We start from the raw sequence: 21076 nt of genomic DNA, 5'->3' as shown, positions 1-21076 counted from the left end.
TACTACTTCTTTCACCATATTTGGCAAGCAAGGAACCGCCGCGTGTTTGAGGGGGATCTGGCTGTGGCAAGCTTTTGTGAAATCATACAAGAGAGTAGAGTGATGATCCACATGATCGGAGGCAAACAAGCCTCAGAGGACTGGCCTAGAACAATACATGACATCTTGTAATAAGTAAAGCCTAGGAGTAGTAGTGGTTTCTCTGTCAAGCAGAAAACTTGTAATCCTTTGACCCTCAAGGCTCGGTCTGAGCTCGAGGTTGGTGTATATTTCTGATGTTCTTAATATTATCCACTCACAATTGTGAGTTTTGCAAAAAAAAAAAAAAAAGATTCTATAGATGTGCAGACTCACACAATTTTCCATCTCAAATTTCCTTACTAAAATTGGGTGTGTGTGTATGTGTGCATTCTCTTTGCCAAGCTAAGTTCAAAAGCTTGTTTTTGGGGGAGACCCTCATGTGTGGAGCAAGTGGTTAGGGCATTCAGTATAGGGTATACCCTCTCAAGATTATGGGCTAAAAAAGACTGCATATTTTGCTAAGAGCCGAGTAGATTTTACTGACGTGCCATGTACCAAATTGTGGTTAAGGGAGAAATTTTGGACCCCACGCACAAATTCCTTTTTGAACTAGTGCTTGAACATGGACATGGATTCAAATCGAGTAGGTAGTCATATTTTGGCTATGTAGACCCCATTTTGATGACCAAGTAGCTTCCAAGGGGCGCAAGGCCATAAGCCTTTTGGCTTAGTAGACATTTCTAGCAGAGTGACGATCCACAGGATCGGAGGCAAACAAGCCTCAGAGGACTAATCTAGAACAATACATTCATGATGACATCTTGTAATAAGTAAAGCTTAGGAGTAGTTGTGGTTTCTCTGTCAAGCAAAAAACTTGTAATCCTATGACCCTCAAGGTTGAGTCTAAGCTCGAGGTTGGTGTATATTTCCGGTGTTCTTAATACAATACTATCCACTCACAATTGTGAGTTTTGCAAAAAAAGAGAAAAAAAGAAGCAACCTTTAGCCAAACGAAAGGCACCTCAAAGAAAAGCTTCAAGAAAGGATTCAAAGTCAAATTATCAACACTCAAAGCTCACTGAAGGAAGTCGAGGAAGACCATTCCTCAAGATAATCTATGGTCAAAGCCAAGAGTCCAAAGCCTTGTCTTTCAAGGCCTCAGCAACGATTTTTTTTTCTTCACTCTCTCTCTACATTGTCTTAAGCTAAAATTTACACATCCAGGCATAATTTTTGAAATGTATGCAATCATTTTCATTTTCAGAGATGACATGGTGCTTATGATATTTTAAAGAGGTAGACAATGAACACCTCCAAATTTTATGTCGTAAAATCTAATATCTAACCAACCCAAATGATTTTCTCATATTAAATTGATCATTTAACGTGAGAAAACAGACGGGAACAAGGGTTAGAATATAGATATGTGCTCTCGAGTCTATCTTGACACGGAGCCAATGGTAAAGGGGTCCAAATGAGAGATGATATGTCAAAGAGCAAGGTTAGCTAATGGAGCTTAAAGACCTTAGGGTTAGCTTCATTAAAAACCTCCAAATGGCTAGTGTTAAAAGTCCTTTGACCTTAGGTAAGCTAGGGTTGTGCTTGAGGTGAGAACCCGACCCAAGTTTTGCTTGATGACTAAGGTGCTTGAGTTGTTATATGACTAAGGTGCTAAGGTGCTCCATGACTAAGGTGCTTGGTAGGGTAAGGTGTTCAAAAAGTCAAATCTAATCCCTACTCATGAAGGGGCAAGTTCTAATTGTAGGGGTAGAGAGAGAACACACACACACATACTCTCACACAAGGCAAGCTTGATACCAAGATGGCAAATAAAACACTTGTCAAGCTCCTCCTCTTGTTGCCCTCATGGTGTGCCTAAAGCCTTTTGGTTGGCCTCCCAAGGGGTCCAATGATAAATTAGTTAATTTAATTAATTATTTTTGTATTTATCAAGTCCTCTCTCTCAAAGGGGAAAGGGGGACAATTGTCCCAAGTCTACCCTTGTTGCTTGATATACCTCTTGTATGTGATTGTCTAGGCCTCCTGGAGAGGAGTAGCTTTGAATGGACGTTGCTGACATTGGGGATTTATGCCTAGCACTATACAATCGGGCTTACTACTAGGTCCGTTAGACTTTCATTAATTAATTAGTGGCACGGATTCCTTGGAGTCGCGAAAAGTGGAAGCAAAAGTAAAGCTTTCTCTCTGCACAGATCTGCACAATGTCACTCTCTGTTGATCTCCCACAGAGCTTCGCGCGCCAACCCCCTCCCCCCCCTTCTTCCCTTCACTCGTTGCAGGTTGCGGACGGACGCCAGGCTATGCGCATTGTTGTCCTGCAACGTGAGCATGTTTCCCTGCTCTTCGCGCATGTTTCCCTTTGAAGCACCTGAGGGGCGGTTTTGATTGACTGTCTCTTCTCCATTAACCCTCCAGTCCTGAATCAAGCAGGCGAACCCTCATCGGCTCTGCAAAGCGGGATCAGACTTGAATGGCGGTGAGCAGAGTGTTTTGCCTTCCGACCTCATTGTGCAACAGATCCTGCTCCGTCTCTCTCTCTCTCTCTCTCTCTCTCTCTCTCTCTCTCTCTCTAGCGCATTCCCAACTTGACGCCAACACTCTCTCTCTGTGGCTTGCCGGTCTCAGACATATCGTCACCAGGGATCTCCTTCTCGCACGCCGACGCACAAAAAAAATCAAAAAAATGATTAAAATACCCCTCGATTTATCAAAATACCCCTCCGTCCCACGTGCCACCACCTCTAGGCGTCATACATATCTTCTCTTTTCCACCTCAAAAGCTTTTCAAACCAAAAAAAAAAAGAATTTTGCCACCTTACCCACATTATTATGGGCCACATATCCTCCGCCTTTCCTCCAGCTGGCCGCGTTACCCTCATCCTCGCCTTTTCCTTCCCATTCAAACCAAGGGATCTTTGTAGATACCTTCTAATAAAATCCCAAACCAAAATTAGAGGGACATACTAAGGTTTGTGACACCGCTATGAAAAAACCAATTTTCTGGCTTGTTTTCTTAAGGTCAAGCTAACGACCAAACCAGGATTTATACAAGAATATAAGGCCAATGAAATTACAACAAGAATTTTCATTTTCATCTGGGAAATTTACGGGGATTTATAACTAAAGCAAATATGTGACCCGCACGTTGCTGCACCCAAAAAATTAAATGCTTCATTCTTGCAACATCATCCGCTCAAAGATTTTTCAATCCTTTCTTTGTATTTGCAACATGTAATATTAGTTTTATTTATACAATGAATGCTTAATTACCCTATACTTAAAAACAAATTTCTCAATCTACCTACTAATTCCCAAAAAAGTGGATCTACAACCTTTCGATGCATATGTACCGTAGGGACGTGATTACCAACAAATATATAACACACTCTCTCTCTCTCTCTCTCTCACACACACACACACACACACAAACAACAATGACAAATTTTGTGCAGTATGTTTAAGATCATCTTTTCCTTGAGAACACTAATGAGTATGCGATTCCATGACAATAAATGGGACTGCAAGCAAGATTTGTGTCGTCCTTGCAAGATATGCCTTTGGACTACTTCGGAAGGAAGAGTTGCTATCTAAAAGCGGTCAACATATTGAAAAGGTTAACCTTTTACTCTACAACCAATGAGTGTATTAATTCTTGTTTGGATGAAGAATAAGATGATAACTTTTCCACTTTGAATAAATCAGGCTAGAGTTACAAAGTATATATTCCATGTCTTAAGTACACGCAGAACCCAACATTGATGGCATCTCGATGGCATATAGCAGATATTGCATGCAAGAGTGTTGATTCTCTCTCTCTCTCTCTCTCTCTCTCTCTCTCTCTCTCTCTCTCTCTATAGCTCTTGAATGTTAGTCCCTTCGCATCATGCACATTGCAATCCTTCAAATGATTATCTACTTGGTTGTCCTAGTTTCCTCTTGAATAATGTGGATTGAGTTCAAGACACCTTGGATACATGTTCGAGGTCTGTTGGGGTTTCTTGATGTCAAAACTTCTCTTCTTCTGCCTCTTTTTCTTCTCCTCCTCCTCCTCCTCCTCCCTCTCTCTCTCTCTCTCTCTCTCTCTCTAGGGTTTTCTTGAGTGACTTTTTCTAAAGGAGACCGAACACAACGAAGCAAACCAATGTTTGAAAAAAATGTGTCCTAGCTAGCCGGTTGAGGGCAAGTGTAAACGGAGAAATTTTGTCCCAAAATAGAGAAAAATAGTGTAAAAAATTAAAAAAACTATTTTTTTAAATTTCCTCTTGGCAAATTCAAGAAAAGGAATTTTTTATGTTTGAGAAAATGGTTCTTCCCGAACACTGAAGCAAATTCTTCATACACTCGATGAATTTTGGAGACCTATAAAAGGAAGTGTTTGCTAGATTTTAAGAGATGAGTTCCATTTTGTAAACTTTTGCCAAAATAATGAAAGTTTATTAAACTATCCTGTTTGTATTTCTCGATCACCTGCAAGCGATGGTCAATAGCCCTGAAATACGCTCGATCACATGCAAACCTGGTTACCACATTAGCTTGGTTTTCACAGTTTCAAGTTCCTTCCAAAACGCACTTTGAGGATGCACTTTAAGCCAAACACACTCCTCTCCCCACTAATCTCTCTCTCTCTCTCTCTCTCTCTCTCTCTCTCTCTCTCTCTCACACACACACACACACACACACACACACACACACACACACACACATCACTAATAACACTGTCTCTCTAGTTTATGGTAGTAGTGCTTGGTTTTGCTTGCAAGATGGGCTCTTTGTCTCTTTATCTCTCTCAAGAGGATGATGCACGACCTCTGTGATGCCAAGTGTGTATGCACACACACACATGTCGGAAGATCACATGAGGAGTTGCCGCAATTGCGCACCAGAGGTGGCATTGTAGCACTATCCAACCCAAACGGACAATCGCTCTGATCCATTTTTGGAGGCAAGACCTAAGCGCATGGGCTTGTTATCGGCGTTTAGCCACAACCCCAACTAGTCCCGCTCCCACAATCTGATTTGCATCTACAGTTGGTTGCATGGTGCCCCACGTGACCAGCCCTTGCCTATTGTTGCCTTCGTTGCTGTTGTCCAACGGCGTCACTGAGACCAGTTCGTCCCCGAGTTGTTGCGATTGCCTTTATCATAGCCACTTGCTTACTTGAGGAGCCATTGCGGTGGCAGACTTGCGGGAAGTCGAAGGGCAGAACGTGGCATGTGGTTGCCTCCGTAACTCTCTCTAAGCGCATGACGTTCTGAGAAAATGACATGTATACATTGTATATAGATCTTCTCTCTCTCTCTCTCTCTCTCTCTCTCTCTCTCTCTCTCTCTCTCTCACACACACACACACACACACACACACACACACACACACACACACACACACCTGCCAAGAGGAAATTTCGCAACAGATTTGTGATGCCGCCTACTAGCTTGCTGCCAAAGGAATCTGCACGTTTAAGAGAGGGGCCAAGTTAACAACACCTGGCATGTCTCTCTACTCGAGTTTTTTTCAAGCTCCATAAAGAATCGGAATAGATGTCCAATTTGTGACTTTTTCTTTTAACCATAAGCGCGAGGAAGATTATATTAGAAGAGCCAAGTTCTTACAAAATGGCAGTAGCAATGATTGCATATGACCTGGACCAAAAGGTAAAATATACCAATTTGTGATATTTCTTTTAAAGGGCGCGAGAGTTTTATATTAAGTAGAGAACAAAATTACATTGTAGAGCTTTGCAAACTATTGACTCCGAGTTCCTTTGATCCGATAGTATCGATTTACATTCTGAGGCATTTACAAAATTGTCTAGGGGATCATAAAAAATCTCTAACTTCTGCATACACATAACATTTAAATTGTCAGATTTTCTAGAAAGTCCTGCATATAGGCGACCAACCGTATTTCAACATCCATTCTGCATTCGTCCAGCATCCTCTGCAGGTGCGTGTATGATCCGTCAAGGAGGACCTCTTGTTGCTTGTTGATGTTGGCGCTGTTGTAGTAGCTCATACAGTCAATAAGCACTTTGTAGCTTGCTTCATACACTCTGCATTGGTCAAGCTTAGCTTGTTAACCTGTACAGGGAAAAGCAATGAAAAAGTTCTCTCAGACTTTTAGTCTGGTAAGCCCTGTTAAACAACCTATCATTTCGGTCAGACCAAATGATCCCGAAGAACTCCCCTCTTATCCTATTCCAAAAAAATGACAATAAAGACACTGAATCCCCTAAAAGAAATTGCTTCCAACTTAGCGTGAGTCCTAGTCCATCATTTAGAGGAGACAAAATCTCTATGCTTTTAGAACAGTTAATGAAAAGGTGAGGGAAATCCTCTTCGACCTTGTTGCACCGCAAGCAAACCCCATTTCCTAAGCCAGCGATCTTCATTCTATGGCCTGTCCAGACTACTTTGTGCATAATTAACCAGAGTAAGATGGAATGTTTTGCTGGGATACCCCTATTCCATATAGCCTGGAATTTGAATGTCCATTGCCTAAGGTCAAGTGAAACATTCCATTTCCTGTTAAGTGAAATGTGCAGAGATTCCGTTAGGTTTGGGGTTAGAGTGGGAGGGTTAAGCAATGCACTACCATTTGACCAATAAAACGCCTTGGAGGAGGGGTCGAGCTCACTTGAGAGGGTCCATTCTAGTTCCCTTGGGAAGAGGGCCTTCTGTCTTTCGATTAATGATAATTCCCAAGGTTGTAGGTTGTATCGACTTGTGAGCTCGGTAAGGGAGAGCCACCAGGTTGAGATGCCTTTGTTGTGGATGCGTTTGGCTGTCCTAATCTGTGCCTGACTGAGGGGGGGGGATAGGAGGCATTGCCCACCATAATGATTCATGGGATCTTAGATGGAGGTAGTTCTAGGATTCCCAATTTACTCTTAAGTGCTCTCTATACCTGTTCCAAGCTCCTCACAACGATCTGAGGAGGGGGGAGCCACTGGGAGTTATCTCCACAGGGCCAAAGAAGATGGAGATCCATGGTAGTGGAAGCATCCCCTTGCTTCCTTTAACTGTGAACTTGCTGATATTTCTGAATATCAATGTTGACCACTCCTCTTCAGGATTGTCTAAGGCTCTGAGGATGAGTTTGACTGCAAGCTTGTCAGCCCATTTACTGAAGTTAGGGAGTCCAAGTCCTCCTTGAGACTTGGGTAGGCAACAAACTTCCCGACTGACCTTTGCTAGGACTTTTCTCATTGGGTCCCCTGACCAAAGGAAATTTCTACATGCTCTAGTTAGTTCCTTTAGGTGAGAGTCTGGGGGTCTCTAGAAGGAGAGAAAAAATAACATGTAGCATGAGATAAAATGCTTAATGACCAGTGCTCTTCCTGCGATATTGGCCTGGAAACCATTCCATTGATTTAATTTGGAGGAGAAGCGTTCTAGAACCCATTGCCACCTTTGGGCCATGGAGATCCTAAATCCAAAAGGAATACCTAATAGTATGAAGATGACCCCGTCTTGTAGGATTGTGCAGCCTTGTTCTGTGATCCATCTAGGGAGTGGAGAGAGGGAAGCCTTGATTCCAGTTTTAGCATGGTTGATCCGAGATCTCGATGTTGTGCAGAATGTGTTCAGACATCTCCAGAAGCTTTGAAGTGTCTGTTTGTCATTATTGAGAAGACCATTGGTGTCATCAGCGAATTGAGAAAGGCATTGCTGTCTGCCATCTAGTAACAATATACCTTTGAGAACCCCTTCCTGCATTCTGGCTTTAACCAGCCAATGGAGAGAGTCTGCAGCAGTGGCAAAGAGTAGGGGGGCAAGGGGGCATCCTTGCCTAATCGAGCGATTGAGAGGGAATGGCTCCGAGATGCCATTGTTAACTGCTACTCTTGCATGTGCATTCCCTAAAAGAGTCATAATGAATCTGATTATACCTGGTCCAAAACCCATCATGGCTAGACAGTCGAGTATGAATGTCCATTCCACTCTGTCATAGGCTTTGTCGAAGTCGACTTTGACAAAGACGAAATCCTGACACGTGTCTTCTACGTGTTCTATTCCCTCCCACAATGCAATGACTGCCTCCATGATTCTCCTTCCTTTGATGAATCCTTTTTGTTCTGTGCACAGCCACTCAGCATGGGCGGGGGATATCCTAAGAGCTATAGCTTTGGCAAATATTTTGTAGACTGAATTTAGCATGGTGAGTGGTCTCCAATTTGCAATGTTCTATTTGGGCCCCTTCTTATGTAGAACTTTGATGACTCCAGTATTGAGTTGAACTGGTAGGGCTCCATGCTTGACTGATTCCTCCAAGACTTTTAGGAGGATAGGAGCAAGCACTTCCTTGAAGGTCTAGTAGAATTCTACCGGGAGTCCATCCAGGCTAGGAGTCTTCTTCGGCTTTAAGGACTCAATTGATTTTTTTATTTCCCAAACTGTGATCCCTGAGTCTAGTTGGACTGCTATGTGTGAGGGGATCACTCGGTTCCTACAATGTTTGGTTTGGTCTCGGGCTGTTGGTCTCGGGCTGAGCTTACCTCCTCATTCAGAATTTCCTTAGGACTGAAAAGCAAGGAGAAGTGCTCCTTTACAATATCCAAATTTTCACATTCATTACTGGCCGTGCCCTTAGGTCCCCCTAACAAAGGGATGGCCTCTCTACTATGCTTCTTTCTGAGGATTTGAAACATTTCTTTAGTAGGTTTGTCTACTTTGCCTGCCCACCTGTCCCTAAAGAAGACTGCAACATGTTTGAGGGTGAGGTCCTCCTCAACCCGAAGTTGGTGCCTTAGGGTGGCAATCTTGTCCTGCGTATCAGTGTTAAGGCTTTTGCTACCCTCCAAATCAGCCAGTTCACTATATATTTGATCTTTGCGCTTCCTCCTTATTTTTGTGACTTTCTTTCTGAACATTATCAAATTTTTATGAGTATTTTGTATAGCCACTGTCCATGCCTTGGATGGAGTGAGACCCTTTGAAAAAGCCTGTACCTAGATTGCCTTTATGCTGGTCTGTATTTCTTCCAATTGAAACAAGGAGAAGTTAGTGTGAAACCAGTGGTTCATTATTTTCTTGCATTTGTCATCTAGGGTAATCACTAGAGGATAGTGATCCGAGGTGCAAGAAGTGATCCTAGGTTTGGCCTTGATTATGTTGAAGCTTCTGGCCAAGGCAGTGCTTAGGTAGCATCTGTCTAGCCTTGCTTTTCTAGCAATAAGTCCGCTCGAGTAGTTCTGCCAAGTGAAATCTCTAGGAGATCCGACATCCCACAGGTCGAGGTGCTCCTTTAAGTGGTTCCATTCATGTCGCTCTGCTCCATTGATGACATTCCCTCGGTGAAGAAAACGGTCTTCTATGTTTTCTACCATATTGAAGTCCCCAATGAGAATGGTGGGTTCATTTAGGGTTGTAAGTTGCTGCCATAGTTGGGTGCTATCTTTGACAGAGCCTCCTGCGTAGACATACAATACCATACATTGAACAGGGGACTCAACAGCCACTCCTACCCAATAGGTACCTTTGCTTGAATTGGTCGCATTCACTTTCCATGATAGAGGTATGCCAATGGCAGTGCCTCCCGATCCCCTTTCATGTGAGGAGCAGGACCATATGTGTTCTTTAGAGATAACGTTCAGCCTTTGGGAGAGCTCGTCTCCAGTAGTTTTTATCTCTTGCAGCCCAATGACGTCGACAGGAAAATTCTTGAGCCATCCTCTGACTTTCTTTGCTTTGAGAGGGTCTGGAAGACCCTTGATATTCCAAGAGACTACTTTCATCGAGGAATGAGTTTATCCTTGCGGTTCTTAGTCTGGGCTCGAGGAGAGGGTTGCGACACTGAGTTGTGCCCCCTCTTATTGTCCTTCTGCACTTCCATTGTGGATGGCCCTACCTCAGCGTTGACCTTCTGAATAGGAGCTACATTTTCTTTGTTAGGGTCGTTACGTGAAGTTGTCCTGTTATGGTTTGGGTCCATCCCCTGGTCCGCTTGGTTTACTTGTCTTTCCAATCTAGCGTCATCATCTTCTTCTTCCTCTGAGTCGGGTTCGATGGATTCTGCCACATCAGATTCTTCCCACTTTGGCAATGCAGCTAGCAGGGCGAATCTGTTGGGACCCCGTGTTTTGCTCTTGTCTGTTTGATTTTTGTTGGCCAATACCTTCTCTGGCTTGGGGGGAGGGGGTGATGGGGCATTCGGGGGTACAGGAGGGATGTTTTTATTATGATTAGCGTTCGTGGGGGCTTGGTCTACTTTAGGGGTTTTCTTTGGACATTCCCTAACGAAGTGTCCTTTCGCTCCGCAGTGAAAACAAGCATTCGGCAGGTATTTGTAGCTCAAGGGTTGCTCGAAGCACTCTCCGTTGTCCAATGCAATAAGCATCGATTGAGGGAGGTCGACTGAGATGTCCATCTCAATGAGGGCTTGTGAGTGCCATGCAGGGATGTAGTCCCCTCTAGGTCTGCCTCCTAGGACTTTGCCTAACTGAGCTCCTATGACTCTGAGGTGGTTGTGATAGTGAAGGGGGAGGTTTGGGAACTCGACCCAGACAGGGAAGTGATTGAGTGAGTCGCTTTCTGCTTTGTAGTCCTTGTTCCATTTGAACATGCAGAGGGGGGTCACTCGTAGTAACCATTGCCCAGTGCTTAGCACTCGGAATGCCATATCCGCCGTCTTAAACACGAAGACATACTGGTTTCTGGGTAAAGCCTGTATGGTCTCCACTTCAGCCCCTATAGCCCCCCATTGGTTTCGAATCCACCCACGTAGGACGTCTGCAAGTGGGCAAGGGCCGGTGAGAAGCCCTATCAATGCCCTGTTCTCCAAATCACTTTGGGTTTTCCTAACCTGAACAGCAGGTAGTAAGACATAGGGCTTACCGGTTCCATGCGATTGATCGCCTCCTGCAGGAGTCTTGTTGCCTCCTCCTTGTTGAGTGCCCGCAGCATGGCCATGGGGGGCTGGAGCGGGAGGGCCCTCAGAGGAATCCGCAGGTCCACTTGCATGCTGAGGGTGAGCTGATTGCTGAGAGAAGAAGCCGAAATCATGGCGCAAGAGCCTTGCAGCCTCGAGCTTCTCTGCACTCCCGAGCAGCGGGCTATGGTGGTCTATCTCGTTGAGCAGCGCTGCGGCTAGGGGGTTGTGCGGGGCGAATGAGGTTGGGTCGAAGTCAGTGAGGCCACCGCAATGCAGTATCGGGCAGTTATATTGCACGAGTGCATGATGGGGGAGCGTGCCGGTAGCCCAAATATTGCGGGGTCTCGTGCCAGAGCTTTGATGTGGTGAGATGATGGGAGAAGTCATCTTGCATGGAGCGTGATGAGAGCCGCTGCCGTGACAGAGGCTATGACCAGGCTAGGGTTCCATCGCTAGGGTTTTTGAAGTTCAAGTCCAGACTTTATGCAAGGGCGAGGGGATCCAATTTGTGATTTTGACAAGTGAGTTCCAAAGTTAGCACTTAATGTTTGACCTTGAAAATCGGGCGATGATATTTTCCGAGAGCTTCTACCTATGTAGCACTAGCAAACAACTTTCAAAAAACTTGAGGTCTTTTATATCGAGGGCATTTGATAATGCCACGTAGGCACTTGCGAGTGCCATGTAGGCACTTGCTCTAATTTTAATACTAGATTGGAAAATTAAGGTCCAAAGCAACATTTTCAGCTGGGGAAATCTATGTTACAAAAATGGGAATGAGAGCAATACCTAATCGTTATATTATACCTACAGTGGCTCCTCCAGCTTTCACTTTTCAATACATAGTATCTTCCCAAGATGCTTCAGCATCTCGAGTTAGCTTCAAAAGCACCCCTAATCCCTAGGATTTGACCTCAGCACGTAGACACTAAAAAGACAAGCTTAACTACTAGGCTATACGCCTTGGCTGCTCTTAGGGCTCTCTTAAGCACTTAAAAAAACAAAATCCCCCTCCCTTTCCTTTTTTTTTTTCAAAAACTAATTAATTAATTGTTTGTAAAAAAAGTCATTTTGGCTACTACTCACAATCATCAATGACTTGTGATATAAAGAATTTAGTAGTAGTCATGCTGTATGTTACTATGTTGATTTGCCATTCTAGCATATTTCTATAATGGACAACACAAATTGTTAAACGTAATGTTCATTCAAGCTTGATACAAGAGTTCTATTTGGATAGTGAGCTTATGCGTTGACGTTGATGCCTCACATTGTGACTTACCTCACATCATGAGCTTCCCACATTGTCACTTACCTCAACATCGTGAGCTTCTGTGAGGGAGGCACGGCATACTTAGCTAGGTACGATTGGGGGTAGGGGACTGCCGGCCCGCCCTAGTGTCTTTCTAAATCTTCTTGTGCTTATGCTTGCCTAACATTGTGTGACCACACCAATACAAAATTTTCTCTTTGTTCATTTTCGTCTACGCATGTTTTGTAAATTGAAATCATTCATTCCTCCCCCCCCCCCCCCCCCCCCCCCCACCCCACCCACCCCCCCCCAATGTAAGGGTGTTGAACTCTTGGGAGCAATTGTGGACCATAGGATAAAGCTTGTCAACATAGTGTCACATGGTATAAGTTAAATGATGGAAAGCAATTTTTTATTTTTTATTTTAAAAAGGGGCATTAACTAGGCATCTTCTTGTGTAGGCCACTATGACTAGGCATGGTGCATGTGCTCGTTCATCTCACTCACACACAAAGTGCGTGTTAATGTGTGTGAATTTACATGTAGACAAGAGACCTATGCACTACGATTTGAACCAATATGGTGGGCAACTCGTCGACATGGAAAGAGTCAGTTTTTGTGAGTGTCATTATCTACCATTGTTTCATAATGTTGATTTATCTTTTTTTTCTTGACGTGCCAAAGGGCCCACAAGGGGAGGTGCTTATCCCTTCCAAATATTAGCCACGAAACATGGTTGGGGCAAGGGCCGGATACCATTGGGCAAGAGCCACCTGTAGGCATCATCGTGTCCACCTTATTGATGCACCACATGTTGGGAACGATGCTAAGAACTCCTATTAACTAGCTAGAAACCTCTTCCTCGGGTGACCAACCCCAGGAGGAGGATGCACCCTAATGTCCAAGGGCAAGAGCCCTAGCAACATGAACACCAAGTGAGCACAAGGTGTCTCTATAGAGGTGACCCAACTGGGGATTTGAACCCACAATCCATAGGTAGAGAGGGCAAAGCCTTACCGTTATAACAACTCTTTGGGGACAATGTTGAATTATCTTACAATTGTGAAATATAGATAGAATCAAGGATCAGAAATTGTGTTACGAGTAATTGTCTTGTGTAAGACGAAATTAGGTGTGCACTAATTCACTGACATACGAGATGCATTCCGGTAGCTATTACTTGTACACATGCTCTCTCTCTCTCTCTCTCTCTCTCTCTCTCTCTCTCTCTCTCTCCACTTATAATAAGCCCTTCTCTAAGATATATTCATCGATATTGTTCCCATAGAAGAAGCTCTATGCCCATCTTATCCATATGTTTGTCGAAATATTATGGTAGCAATGCGTGTGAAAACACCAGGAACATCGAGACACATTTTCCCCTTGCTCAGAGGTTTTTTTTCCCTCAACTTATAGATACACCCTTTCCTTTGTATTAGCACACTTAACAATCCTACTCCCTGTGTTGTGTGCCCTTGAGTTTCTCCTTCATCTCCATCACCGTCACGTGCATTACTGTAGCTGTATTTCTAACAATGTTGAAGGCACCTTCTTGGGTTATTTTCTTAGATTAAGGTGATATTCGATGAGCATCGCAAGGGAACATATGCTTCGGCATCATTTTGGTCTTTTTTTTCTATTATATCCTTTAGGATCATTTTGGGATTTGTTTCCAGTACTAACAATTTTGTCCGTATGTGCATATGTATTGACAATGTAGATTTTAGTAAAACGGGAACTTTGTAGCCTTCTGTGGATTGTGTTGTACACACACATTGGTTTTGTGTAGTCTTTCCTGTACATAGGCAACTTTTGTACCATGTATAGTCACTAGACATAGCTAGAAACAATAATATTTTCCACATGTTGTCTTTTGAGGACAACTTGGATGGGGACACTGATTACATGATTTAGCACCATGTTTATGTTGCAAAGAGTGTCGGAACATTAGGTAGGGTTATGATCAGGGCTGGAAATTGCAGGGCACCCTTGCTCTTCCTAGGGAAGGGGAACTTTTATGGTTGCCAGTCCCATGGGAAGGGTAATATTGTGGTCCCAACCTTCACGATGCAACGTTAAAAATTTTCCACCCTTCCAATCTAAACACAATAAAGTTGTGATTGCGAATCTTGGCATTATAGAATGTCAAGTTATGATTAGCTTAGCATTAAACACAAATGTGTTGTCCTAGTACAATCAAACATATAAAATGAGATGTAGATGGTAGGCTGATGTTGTTGCATTGGGAGGTCGGGACAAATCAATTTAAATGCAGGCAAACCATTCTTGAAACAAAAAACGCAATGCCAATTCATATGCCAGGCATCAAAGAGGTAAAACTTGTGCGAAGATTTAAATGGGCTATTTAGCAATAGTGGTTGTCCGCTAAGAACAAAAACGCACCATCCATTGATTGCATGTAGAGAAGGCAGATTGGCTATCACGCTTTATACTAAATAGTGGCTCCCATTGAGTATCTCCAATCGCTTCGAGTTGAGCACACAACATTGCATTAGTGAAAAATCTCAAGTTTGCAAAAGCACAGTAGACTCGAGAGCAAATGAAATTTTAGGCAATTATTATAAACCTCCTAAGACCAAGCTCCGAAGTAGTGATGTGTAGCCCCGTTATCAGTCCAAGTAATATATGATAGAAATGTAGTATTCTGAGTAACAGAAAAGGAAAGTCTCAATAAGGGACTCTCCACTCTCGACTCTAGAGTCGACACCCAATTTCCAAAGTGGGCACCTAGTTGTACATGTTGGATAGTGGCTAGCATGAAGTAACCCCTGCAGGGAAATTTGGGAGCTTGCCCTTCATGGGGAAGGTTTACTATGCAAGGACCCTTCATTGAGGAAGGGATCCTTGACCAACATGCTCTTCTGAGTGAAGGGCTTACAAATTTTTGCCATGCATGTGCAGGGCAAAACGCCTCGGGAAGGGCGGACAGGGTTGCAATTTTCGACCCTGGTTATGATATCATATTAGGTTCTATAGATACATGTTCAAAGGATGATGGGGTGACTATCACACCAGTTTTGCTTCTAGATTTGTTTTGTCCATTGTTGGCCAAGCATACTAAAATTCTAGAGATGTGTACCCTCATACAATTTACTATCTCAAATTTCCTTACTAAAATTGTGTGTGTCTGTATGTGTGCATTCTCTTTGCCAAGCTCAGTTCAAAAGCTTGTTTTTGGGGGAGACCCTCACAAAGAGACCATGTGTGTAGCAAGTGGTTAGGGCATTCAATATAGGGTATACCCTCTCAAGATTGTGGGCTAAAAAAGATTGCATATTTTGCTAAGAGCCAAGTAGATTTTATCGACGTGCCATGTATCGAATTGTGGTTAAGGGAGAAATTTTGGGTCCACCGACCCCACACACAAATTCCTTTTTGACTAGTGCTTGAACATGGACATGGATTCAAATCGAGTAGGTAGTCATATTTTGGCTATGTAGACCCCATTTTGATGACCAAGTAGCTTCCAAGGGGCGCAAGGCCATAAGCCTTTTGGCATTTCCACAAGGCCTGTCACCCCAAGGGCTTCAAAATTTTGTCCTAGGGATCATTCCCAACCATAGTCAGCGCCTTGGTCAAATTTGGAAACCAAGAGGAAGCTCCCACCTGTAGTAGAACTTTAAGAAGGAGCAACCTTTAGCCAAACCAAAGGCACCTCAAAGAAAAGCCTCAAAGAAAAGCTTCAAGAAAGGATTCAAAGTCAAATTATCGTCACTCAAAGCTCACTAGGTAGCCAAAACGACTTTTTTACAAACCATTAATTAATTAGTTTTTTGGTGTGTGTGTGTGTGTTGGGGGGGGGGGGGGGGGGGGGGGGGGGGGGTTATTTGTTTTTTTTAGTGCTTAAGGGAGCCTTAGGGCAGCCAAGGCGAATAGCCTAGTGGTCAAGCTTGTCTTTTTAGTGTCTATCGTGCTGAGGTCAAATCCTAGGGATTAGGGGTGCTTTTGAAGCTCACTAAAGGAATTCGAGGAAGACCATTCCTCAAGATAATCTATGGTCAAAGCCAAATTCTTTGAGTCCAAAGCCTTGTCTTTCAAGTACTCAACAACGATTTTTTCCTCACTCTCTCTCTCTACATTGTCTTAAGCTAAAATTTACAGATGCAAGCATAATTCTTGAAATGTTTGCAATCATTTTCATTTTTGTTTACAGAGATGACATGGTGCTTATGATATTTTAAAAGGTAGACAATGAACACCTCCAAATGTTATGTCTTAAAATCTAATATCTAACCAACCCAAATGATTTTCTCATATTAAATTGATCATTTAATGTGGGAGAATAGACGGGAACAAGGGTTAGAATATAGTTATGTGCTTTCGGGTCTATCTTGATACGGAGCCAATGGTAAAGGGGCCCAAATGAGAGATGATATGTCAAAAAGAGCAAGGTTAGCTAATGGAGCTTCAAGACCTTAGGGTTAACTTCATTAAAGACCTCCAAATGGCTAGTGTTAAAAGTCCTTTGACCTTAGGTAAGCCAGGGTTGTGCTTGAGGTGAGAACCCGACCCAAGCTTGAGGTGCTTGTCGGGTTTGCTGACTAAGGTGCTTAAGGTGCTTTATGACTAAGGTGCTAAGGTGCTCCATGACTAAGGTGCTTGGGAGGGTAAGGTGTTCAAAAAGTCAAATCTAGTCCCTATTCATGAGGAGGCAAGCCCTAATTCTAGGGGCTAGAGAGAGAACACACACACTCACACAAGGCAAGCTTGGTACCAAGATGGCAGATAAGACACTTGTCAAGCTCCTCCTCATGTTGCCCTCATGGTGTGCCTAAGCCTTTTGGTTGGCCTCCCAAGGGGTCCAATGATAAATTAGTTAATTTAATTAACTATTTTTGTATTTATCAAGTTCTCTCTCTCAAAGTGGAAAGGGAGACACTTGTCCCAAGTCTACCCTCGTTGCTTAATATACTTCTTGCATGTGATTGGCTAGGTCTGGAGGGGTCCAATGAGCTTCAAGAATGAGCTAACGGGGGGGGAGGGGGCGGGGTCGACCAAAGTAAGAAGGGGCGTTGCTTGGGGGGTATACTCTCCCACACACACTCACACACACTCTCATTGTGTGAAGTGCAAATTGCAAAGTGCTAGAGATCCATCTCCTTCTCCAAGTTAGTAGAGAAGTTGAGAGCCTACACCAACACTCTTGGCTATGGAATGCAAATCCAACTAAGAGCCATGCTTCAATGCTTAAGCTTGCCATCTTTTCCATCTTCATTACTATGCTATTATGTTTGTTAGCAAGAAGAGTGATGATAAGTGAGGAACTATTTCTTTCTCCTATGAATCTTCCTCTTTCCTACCCTCATTCCCCGCTAGCTCTCTCTACCTTCAAAGGTGTTTGCGGCCTTGGGACTGAGGCTTGGGATAGTTAATGCTTTTTGCAAAGTTTATGTTATGGTCATGATGCATGAAGCTTTCCATTTTCATTGCATTACCTAGGTCACAAGGAACACAAAGATTGTATTGTACCAAGTCTCTCTTGATGGGAAAATCTATAATACAAATGCCTATTGGAGGAGGGACCGCCGATTCCACATAAATCCGGTCCTCAACTGTTGTCTTGTTCTCTAAATTCTCTCTCGCAAAAGTATTGTTCATGCCAAGTTAACTAACTATTATGATTATGTTGCTACCGTCAATTAAGTTCACCCTCTATGCTATAAAAGTAGTCTCACAAAAATGTTCTCTCTAATTCTCTTAATTTCGCTATTCTCAAAGTTCATAGATCATTTGCATTACGTTGGTATCAGAGCATTTGGTTTCTCTTTTCTTGCTTAAGAAGAGAGGTTCTTAAGTAGCCTATTAATGTTTGATTTTGTTAATTATATTAGGGTAAGTGGGACTGGGATCTATTATCGGTTTTGTTGAGCCCACTATGTGAAATATGGTGCACAAAGAATATACTAAGTAAAAACACAAATCTGTTAACATGGCTGACAATAACCAAGAGAGTAGAATGAACATTGGTAATTGTTAGCAGCAAGCTAACTCGGATAACATTTTTCGAAGCTTTTATTGTAAAAACACTTATTATTTTGATAAATCGAGAATGGTCTAACTCCTACTTTCCAGATAAATAGTGTAATTGATGAGTCGGGGCTACAAGCTTCTAGATTGTATCAACCTATCTTTAGTTAGAGCTCCTCAATTATTAGTTTTGACCACACAAAACCTTGGCTAAGGTATAAAAGCCAATTTTTGTAAGTATTTTATAAGTTTTTTGGATAATAGAAACACAGCATGAGCTAACGACACTCACTTCTCTCCTTCTCACGCTTCCTACTCCCTTTCTGCTTGTCACATTGCAGTGCCGTCTGTTGCGTTGCAACCGCAACAGGTAAGAGCTCTACGCATTGACGTAAGCCTTTCATGGTAATCCGTAGTTTTTGGTGTCGCGGATCCGCGGTTTAATTTCATCATAAGTAGGAATTTAAGTTTCAAAATCATAAAATAAGTATAGGCGGGGTATTGGGGCATCATTGCTAAGCATTTAGATGCATTTTGGATCGGAAACGACTAGGACAAAAACTCACTGCTATTAATAATTGTGATTTTTGCACTTGACCTAAAGTGAGATTTGAGACCATAAGCATGTGTACTTAGGTCTTATAAACATTTCCTAAAAGTTTCGTAACGTTTGGATGTCGTTTGATGCTGTACCGATTGTGATTTGTTTGCCGATTTAGCGACTAGCTTTTGGTGATTTCTGTCATTTGAGTGTAGCTTGAGATAGATGCGAGTTGTTTGTTGTTTTCCAAGAGATTGAAAACCTCTTGTAGCCTCTATGCACTAGTTGAGTCAGGTTTTTCCCATGGATTGACAATTATATTCGTGGTTCTCGCCATGTCTGCAATAAGATAGGAGTGAGGTTAGACACCCGTCCCACATTTGGCGCCACTGTCGGGAAACGAAGAGACCTAAACTAAGAAAAAACACCAGCGTCTTATGAAGTTATCCTTTAACTTCCTGTAAGATCACCTAGAGTCAGAACTTTCTTTTTAAAACCGCATAGCTTAAGATTGGCGTCTTTTGTTGTGTAGAGGTAGCTTGGAAGTAGGTTGTACTTGCTAAGTACCTTTTAGGATTGTAGGACTGTAGGATTAGATTAGAATTTTGAGAATGATTGATGGACGAGACAAGTCTTAAGATCAAAGCTCAAAAAACCATTAAAAACAAGAAAACGAGTGTTTGTGGACACTTTCCACAACCCCATTGAAGTAGAATCTAGGAGTAGGGTAAGTAGAATCCGAGGTGGGATCCCAGAACATTTCTCTCTCCAAAAGAATTATTTGTGACTTATTTATGTGAAGTTACAGAATTTACGGCTGGAAACAACACCAAAAGATTGTCAACCATTGAATCCGACTGGAGATTATGCTTTAAACGTTGTATGAACTAGTGGGTAAGTGTACGGATGTATTTGAGGTAAATTTTTAAGAGTTTGCAAAAACTTAAACTATTTACTTTTTCTTAACATTTTAGGCCAAATTAAGTTTTGACTTGACTCAGAGGCTTAAAATAGATCATAAGAAGACTGTCCACTGAAAAAGTTGAAAAAAGTGTTCATTTTAGGCCAAAAGTAAATAATCATGATTATTTACTTTCAGCTCAAAAGTGACCAAGGTTGATACCAGAGACTATATGCATGTGTATAAACATCTTTTGTAAAGGCCCATAGAATTTGGATCACCAAACTAACCAAAACCTTGATAAAAACTAAAATCTGTACTGATTGTCGAAAACTTGAGTGTAAATTGGGAAAATCTTGTTCAAACTTAGTGAAACTTGACTCGTAGGCTTATATTGAAGTGTTAAACAAGTGTACATGCTCAGTTGATAAAAAAGATGCAAAAATTTACCAAACGTAAATAATCGCAATTATTTACTTTTGTCCCATTTCTCAACTTTTTGGACCAACCCAACATACCACTAGTTTTAGCATGTTATATTAAGCCCACAAATCAAATTTGGTAAGGTTTGGATCATTGAAGTGAAAATTGTGGGTAAAGTCAGTCTGCAGACACAAAATTATTGACCATTTCAACAGGGATTATCCAAACTTGATGAAACTTGGCTAGGGAGCTTAAGTTGAGCTGCTTAACCATTCTGTGTCAACATTGTGGCAAAAAATTGCATAAAATTTCCAGGAGTAAATAATTGTAATTATTTATATCTGCTACAAAATTGGACATTTTTGCACATTTGAGTATACCACAAGGTCAAGCATACCAAGTAGACCACACAAATCAAATTTGGTGAAATTTGGATCACAAAAGTGATACTTAAGCCAGATTCTCGAAAACTGAGTCTGCGGACACTAAACAATTGATAACTTGAACAAATTTCGTTCAAAATTGGTGAAACTTGTCCACAGACCTTAACAAGTTGAATACTTGGCAAAACAAGCCAAAAATTGTAAAAAAATAAGAAAAATAAATAGTCGTGATTATTTATTTCTGATACACAGAGACAAACTTTTGGACTTTTGAGCTTGTACAGTGTTAAAACAACATAATACAGGGCCACCGGTCAATTTTGGGTTAAATCGGATCCACATTAGTACATGTTCACTCATTTTATAGGTTGCAGATTAGTCCTTTGGCTTTTTGCAAAAATAGAATCTGAAAGTCCCAATTAACTCACTTAGCTCAAATTGAAGAGATATACAGACCAGTCACAATAGTTAGAAAACTAATTGTACAGTCTTTGTGAAAGAATAGCTAACTTGATTAATACTCATACAGAAATCAGGTTGTAGACAAGGAATTGAAAGCTTGACAGAAGTTGCAATCAATTCAAATGGAAGAAAGGATAACAAATTAATCCGACGGTAAGTACTCTATCTAGGACTTCACAAGTCTATATGAACCTTAGATCTGGTCATATACTAG

General features: G+C 42.1%; 1 protein-coding gene across 1 annotated transcript; it reads right to left on the bottom strand.

Moving 5' to 3' along the window:
• Positions 1-8990: 8990 nt before the first annotated feature.
• LOC147452784 (uncharacterized) lies at positions 8991-9776 on the bottom strand. Its single transcript, XM_086519297.1, has one exon. It carries the CDS (start codon positions 9774-9776, stop codon positions 8991-8993), a length of 786 nt encoding a protein of 261 aa, XP_086375423.1.
• Positions 9777-21076: the final 11300 nt, after the last annotated feature.

Source organism: Adiantum capillus-veneris, chromosome 8 (genome assembly GCF_014529385.1).
Source record: "Adiantum capillus-veneris isolate H3 chromosome 8, ASM1452938v2, whole genome shotgun sequence".
Lineage (NCBI taxonomy): Eukaryota > Viridiplantae > Streptophyta > Polypodiopsida > Polypodiales > Pteridaceae > Adiantum > Adiantum capillus-veneris.
Note: the sequence above shows the minus strand (reverse complement) of the source record. Positions and strands in the feature narration are given on the sequence as shown.

What these genes read in the sequence shown, in the direction of transcription:
- LOC147452784 (XM_086519297.1), bottom strand. Translation starts at nt 9,776, where the DNA reads ATGAAAGTAGTCTCTTGGAATATCAAGGGTCTTCCAGACCCTCTCAAA.